The 7,183-nt window shown below is 30.3% G+C and overlaps 1 protein-coding gene across 1 annotated transcript in view; it reads right to left on the bottom strand.

Moving 5' to 3' along the window:
- Positions 1-7,006, bottom strand: part of wdr70 (WD repeat domain 70) — a 97,331-nt gene extending 90,325 nt beyond the window's left edge. The window contains exons 1-5 of the mRNA XM_016490904.1: positions 6,930-7,006; positions 4,015-4,068; positions 3,845-3,928; positions 3,699-3,759; positions 1,766-1,949 (exon numbers count right to left, since the gene is read on the bottom strand). Of these exons, the coding sequence (XP_016346390.1) occupies positions 1,766-1,949; positions 3,699-3,759; positions 3,845-3,928; positions 4,015-4,068; positions 6,930-6,954 (408 nt within the window). The 5' untranslated portion in view covers positions 6,955-7,006. The remainder of the gene's footprint in view (positions 1-1,765; positions 1,950-3,698; positions 3,760-3,844; positions 3,929-4,014; positions 4,069-6,929) is intronic.
- Between the last annotated feature and the right edge of the window lie 177 nt (positions 7,007-7,183).

The following is a 7,183-nucleotide window of genomic DNA, read 5'->3' as shown; positions in this document are numbered from 1 at the left end:
ACACACTCACACACACACACTCTCACATACACACTCAAACACTCTCACACACACACACACACACACACTGCACTGACTGTGAAGAGCATCATATAGCACTGAACACACTCTCATTCACACACTGCACCGCTCTGGCTCTGAGCCAGATAAATAAATTAAATACTTATTAATACCGTCCACTTCACATTATAATGTTTCAAGTCAGAATGTCACTGGAAACATGTAAAATAACTGCTTTTGTAAGTCGTTTTGGATAAAAGCTAAAAGCTAAATGCAGAAATGTAAACATTCAAAGTTCAAAAGGTTGACAGAAAAACAATTTCATTTCCATAATGTAAAACATCATTAAATCAATGACACTGCAAAAGAAAAAAAAAAAAAAAAACCTTAATGGTTTTAAAAATAGGCTTTATATGTAAAATGTAATTATTAAAATTAAAATTCTAGTTCATTATATTTTCATTGGAAACATTTATTATAAATACTATGCTCATCTACATCAGCATAAATTAAATGCATCAAATATTACCATATTTTTTACAATACAATTTAAATAATATATTTAATATATATTTTGATGACATTTATATGTTTTTAATATTTTTTGCATTAAATATATTATACATTAAATAATGACAAAAAGCAAAGAAAAACTTTATGTCTGAAAACTAGGATTACTTTTCTTAAATATATTTTACTATATAGTTATTTTAATTTTCATTAGATTTCCATTACTATAAACATTAATTATAAATTGTACGTTTTTGTTTATCTACATCAGTGTAAATTAAAGGCATACAATTTGACCAAAATGTTTATTTTGTTTACAATACAATTTAAACAATAAATCTAATTTTCATAATATTATATCATAATGTAAGTTTTTAATGTTTTAATTAATATTTTAATATTCGTATTTATCACTGCATTAAATTAATGGGAATTTGGGGATAAAATGTGCTTATTTATAATTAACAATGACAAAATGAAAAAAAATATATGATTAATTTTGTTCATGTAAAATATATTTCTTTACTATACAGTTATTTTATTGTCGTAACATTTCATTACCATAAAACATTAACATGAAAAACATGTTTTTGTTGATCTACATCAGCATAAAGGCATCAAATATTACCATGTTTATTTTTTACATTACAATTGCTAAAATATATATTAATACAGTATAATATGTGACCCTGCAGCACAAAAGCAGTCTTAAGTCGCTGGGGTATATTTGTAGCAATAGCCAACAATACATTGTATGGGTCAAAATTATACATTTTTCTTTTATGCCAAAAATCATTAGGATATTAAGTAAATATCATGTTCCATGAAGATATTTTGTACATCTCCTACCGTAAATATATCAAAACTTAATGTTTGATTAGTAATATGCATTTCTAAGAACTTCATTTGAACAACTTTAAAGATGATTTTCTCAATATTTAGATTTTTTTGCACCCTCAGATTCCAGATTTTCAAATAGTTGTATCTCAGCCAAATATTGTCCGATCCTAACAAACCATACATCAATGGAAAGATTATTTATTCAGCTTTCAGATGATGTATAAATCTCAGTTTCCAAAAATTGACCCTTATGACTGGTTTTGTGGTCCAGGGCCACATATAGATAATATAGATGAAAACAGATAAAATGACGTAATTTCAAGTTGCATGTAAACATTAGTAAATAGGTAAACATTAGATCTGATCTGCAGTTGTAAATATGTTTTATGGGACTAAAAGATGAAAATACACTCACGTCATCTTCCTCATCAGTCATATCATCATCATCATCATCATCGTCGTCAGCAGTGCTGTGCTTGTATCCAGGCGGCAGCGGTGGCCCGACCACATCATCATCATCATCATCTTCCTCATCCTCATCCGTCTGAGCGCCGAGCGCAGGAGGAAGTGGAGGACCGATGACATCAGAGTCCTGCTTCCTGTTCACACAAACACATGATGACGGAACAAGTCGATTTCTCTTAAGAACTGGCATGAAAAAGCTATGGATTATCTTTGTGATATACTAGATCCACAAGGGAATGTTTACTCTTACTGTGATTTCATGTTTAAACACATTTCCCTGTGCTTCATAAGGAATTTCTTACAATGGCTACAGCTATACCAAATGCTCGTTCACTTAATGAAATAGTGATTGTAAAAAGGGAGCAGAATTGTTTGGTTGAAGACGCATGTATTTACGACCCAAAATGTAGTAATAAAATGATAAGAAATGTGTTTCAGTTAAGGAAAATAATTACTCCGAGGGACTTTTATTTTGGGGAATTTTTTAATAGATAAGATTAATTGGAAAAAAAGCATGGCTCTTACTTTATAAATTCTGTGTCCCCAATAAAGTAAAAGAATTACATTTAAAAATGGTGCATAATATATACCCCGCTAATGAGATAACATCCAAATCTGCTAATCCTCATTTGAATTGTAATTTCTGTATTGAGTCTATTGATCATCTTTTTTTCCAAATGCCAATTTTTCAATAATATGCCAATTTAGACATTGATTTAACTATGTGTGATATAATCTGTTATTTTTCTCATCGTAAACATAACATAGAATATATAGGAAATGTATTTATTTTATCGGGAAAATATTATATTCACAAATGTACATTTTCTTTAAAGTTACCCAAATTACATAATTTTCTTTGTGACTTTAACTACTTCATTATAACACTAAAAAATATTAACACTAAAAAAAAGTGTCAAAGTTGTGAAACTGTATAAGGATCTGCTGAATGCACAGTAATTCTCTATACTTTTTGTTTTATGTATTTACATTTAGACATTTAGTAGACATCAGTATAAATGAGGACAAAGCAATCAAAATCAACAAAAGAGCAATGATATGCAAGTGCTATAATAAGTCTCAGTTAGCTTAACACAGTACACATACCAAGGTTTTTTTAAATAATATAATAAATAAAAAGAAAACAGATAGAATAGAAAAAGAATAGAGCAAGCTAGTGTTAGAGGTCTTTTTTGCTTTTGTTAATTGTGAGCCTGCAGCACAAAAGCAGTCTTAAGTCGCTGGGGTATATTTGTAGAAATAACCAACAATACATTGTATGGGTCAAAATTATCCATTTTTCTTTTATGCCAAAAATCATTAGGGTATTAAGTTAAGATCGTGTTCCATGAAGATATTCTGTAAATGTCCTACCGTAAATATATCAAAACTTAATTTTTGATTAGTAATATGCATTGCTAAGAACTTCATTTGAACAACTTTAAAGATGATTTTCTCAATATTTAGATTTTTTTGCACTCTCAGATTCCAGATTTTCAAATAGTTGCATCTCAGCCAAATATTGTGCTATCCTAACAAACCATACTTCAATGGAAAGATTATTTATTCAGCTTTCAGATGATGTATATATATCTCAATTTCAAAAAATTGACCCTTATGACTGGTTTTGTGCTCCAGGGTCACAATTGTATGATAAATAAAAAGAAAACAGATAGAATACAAAAAGAATAGAAAAGCTAGTGTTTTTTTTAAAGAACAGAATTTGAACACAAAGTGCCAGACTGATTTAACCTTTTTTTTTTTTATTGCCTTCCTATATTATTTTTGTATTCATACTGTCATCCAATGTTGTATTTAATTGTTGACGTTTATTGTTTACGCTTGCAATAAGAAACAGATGATGACGGATCTCGTGACTGTACCTGGATGCTGACGCTGACGGCTCGCCGCTGCTGGCCTCAGCGTCCTGTTTCTCGCGCTCCTCTGTGACAGGAAAACTCAAAGTCAACAGAATTCTTCAAACTGACTGACTGACAGCTGACTAGAGGTGCAATAATAGAGTAATGACCTAAGACACGCTGGCTCCTCTCGATGGCCGTCCTCCTCGTCTGCTCAAACATGGCCTCCAGGTCAAAGGTTCGAGCTTTCTTCCCTGAGCACGAAACAAACAGGATTCAAACTCAGCATGTGACGCTGAAAACACACACAGTTAACTGCTTGTGCTCCAGAAACACTCACCAAACCCAGAGAAGCCCATGACAGATGAGACGTCTGCATCGCTACTGGAGTCCCCTGTGATCAGACCAAACCAACCATTCAATATCAGCAGCAGTATTACTACCTCTACATGCCATTGAGAAGCGATAGTAAAAATAATAAAATAGATCACGATAAATAATCATATTTTAAAGGGAGATTAGAATTTAATTTTCAAAATATCTGCTATTGAAATTATTACAGATTTTCTGTTATTATTTCCATTATTATTATTATTATTATTATTATTATTATTATTACATAATGAATAATAATAAATAATAACAATTATATTCTAAAGGGAAATTAGAATTTAATTTTCAAAATATCTGCTATTGAGATTATTACAGATTTTCTGTTATTATTTCCATTATTATTATTATTACATAATGAATAATAATAAAAAGAATAATTAAAAAATATATATTTTAAAGGGAAATTAGAATTTAATTTTCAAAATATCTGCTATTGAAATTATTACAGATTTTGTTATTTCCATTATTATTATTATTATTATTATTATTATTACATAAACAATGAATAATAAATAATAAAAAAATAAAATAAAAATTATATTCTAAAGGGAAAATTAGAGTTTGATTTTCAAAATTTCTGCTATAGCTATTACAGAATTTCTGTTTTTATTATTATTATTATTATTATAGAATTACTACCTTTACAAAAAGTACTATGTTGTGTGTATATAAACAATGAATAATGTATGGGTGGCAGTCAAAAATGTATAAATACAATTATTATTATTAATAATAATATTCTAAAGGGAAAATTTGAGTTCGATTTTTTTTTACATTTTTATTTCTATTATATAATTATAACCTTTACAAAAGGTACTGTGTTGTATATTTATTTGTAACAATGAATAATGTATGAATGACAGTAAAATTTTAATCAAATTAAAAAAGCATCTAAAGGGAAAAAATTATATTATTGCCTTACATTATAAAAACGAATATGGTGTGCGAGTGATACATAAAAAAACACTTTATATATTTTATTTTATTTATTGAATGGTGGATAATGTGTAGGTGGTAGACAAAATATATATGCTAATGAATGAACCTATCCCTTGACGTGATTGGTTATTGAATGTTGCGACGTAGCAAGCCCAGCGTTTCTGGGACTGTCTTTGGGAAACTACAGTTTTAACCCTCATGCGTCTCTCCCGAACCGATAACAAAAATGTCCCTCGCGGGTCAAAATGACCAGAAGGCCAAAAATGACACTAATTTTATTTTTTATTGGAACATTTTTATAATTTTTTTCTAATTTTTTTAATGTAGGTTTTTCTATTATTTTCTGGTGATTTTTTTTTATCATATTTACCTTTTATTCTAGGTATTTTTAAGAAAACATAAGCAAATAAGCAGTTTTAAGTACATTATTTCACCAAAAAACACAACTATTTCAGTCCGGTTTCATCAAAAACCAACAGATGGCATTGGAATTGAGTCACTGAGTGTCTCTGATGCATCAGGTGGGGAAAAATGACATAAAATTGCTTATGGTTACAGCCACTAGAGGGGCTTATAGAACCCTATGGAGATTTTGAACTGAGCAAAACTAGTGAAACATGAGAAATGAGAAAATCTTAAGGCTTCAATTTGTTTGTTTATGGATTAAAATATATATTGAAACATTACAAAATCCAAATTTTGTAAAAAAATAAATAAATAAAAAATTCTAACTGAATTATAACCTAAACATATGCATATTCATACAAATTCATATGAAATAAATATATATTTTTAAAAATATAAATATGATATAAACTCATTGGTCTCCACCATGATCACTCAAATCTGTGTTAAGAAAAAAAATTGGGAAAATGACAGTCATATCCCAGCAGAAACATTAAAAATATTACAATGTGTTCTATGAGAGTGTGTGTACCATGTGTGTTTGTGCATGTGTGTGTATGTGAGTTTCTGCATTGGGGATATTCTGTAGTCTCTTTACTGGATTGTCTCAGATTTTGTATATAAAAAAAATCAAATGTAATGAAAGATGCAGTTTTCTCGTAAATTCCATTCATTCCTATGCGGGTCAAAATGACCCGAGAGGGACACTTTTGTTACTTTTTTTATTGCACCAATTTAAACTTCCAATTTTTTTGTGTATTAAAGTAAAGACATCTTGGACCGGTACGATCAACACACGATTTTTAGAATTTTTTTGAAAAAACTTTTTGGGTCAAAACGACCCGAGGGAGGGATGAGGTAAATACTCAGCAATGGTGTTGATTAATGGATTGGCACATGGTTTGTCTAAAAGCAAATTAAAAACAGCACATAGACAAATAAACAACATTAAAAAAAAACTACAGGGGGACTTTAATAAAATAAAAAAAAATTCAAAAAAATTATCTAGAGGCAAAATAAGTTTCATTCTATAATTCATATTATTCTATCATAATTTATATTATTAATTACTTTCACGAAAAATACTGTGGTGCTACAGTGATGACAGGAAGTGGTAATACTATGGTACACCTTTGATATATATTTCCATACCACAATATAGTATACTGCAGCGTTATGAAATATCCAGAGCACTTTAACCAATACCATGGTACAACGTATTGCACTCATAAAGCAGAAGGGCCCCTGAGAGCCAAAACACGAGGCCAGTTAAGTCACTATGAAGACAAAAATAAGAGCAATGGCTCTGATATTCTCGGATATTATTGAAGAATCAGCAGAATCACATGTGCAGGAGTCTGTGGTTATTATTATTATTATTACAGCCGCGGCGCCTGGAACGGACTTCATTAAACCACCGAGGCTTTCAGAAAACCGCTGCCCTGCACTTTGAACACATTCACTTCACTTACACGACAGAAACACTCCACGACTGACAAACTAAACTCCAAAACTCACCAGAATCACTCCCGCGATCAGCCATGACAACAATATCACACACTTCCGGGACTCACTTCCGGGAGTCAAAATAAAAGTCTCTCCTAAATACGAGTTCGACGACGTCATCGCGACCTACAATAATCTCACTTACTTTTCTTTTTTTTTTGACAAATGCTCTTAACAAACAAAAGTGTGTTATAAAACGGAGAGTTCCGGTCCTTGATTCTGATTGGCTGAGCCGCGTTCGAAGCTGTTGTAAATTACTCTACAAA

The sequence above is a fragment of the Sinocyclocheilus anshuiensis genome, unplaced genomic scaffold (genome assembly GCF_001515605.1).
Source record: "Sinocyclocheilus anshuiensis isolate Anshui unplaced genomic scaffold, SAMN03320099.WGS_v1.1 scaffold738, whole genome shotgun sequence".
Taxonomy (NCBI): Eukaryota; Metazoa; Chordata; class Actinopteri; order Cypriniformes; family Cyprinidae; genus Sinocyclocheilus; species Sinocyclocheilus anshuiensis.
The sequence above is the reverse complement of the archived record's forward strand: the minus strand, read 5'-3'. Positions and strand labels throughout refer to the sequence as shown.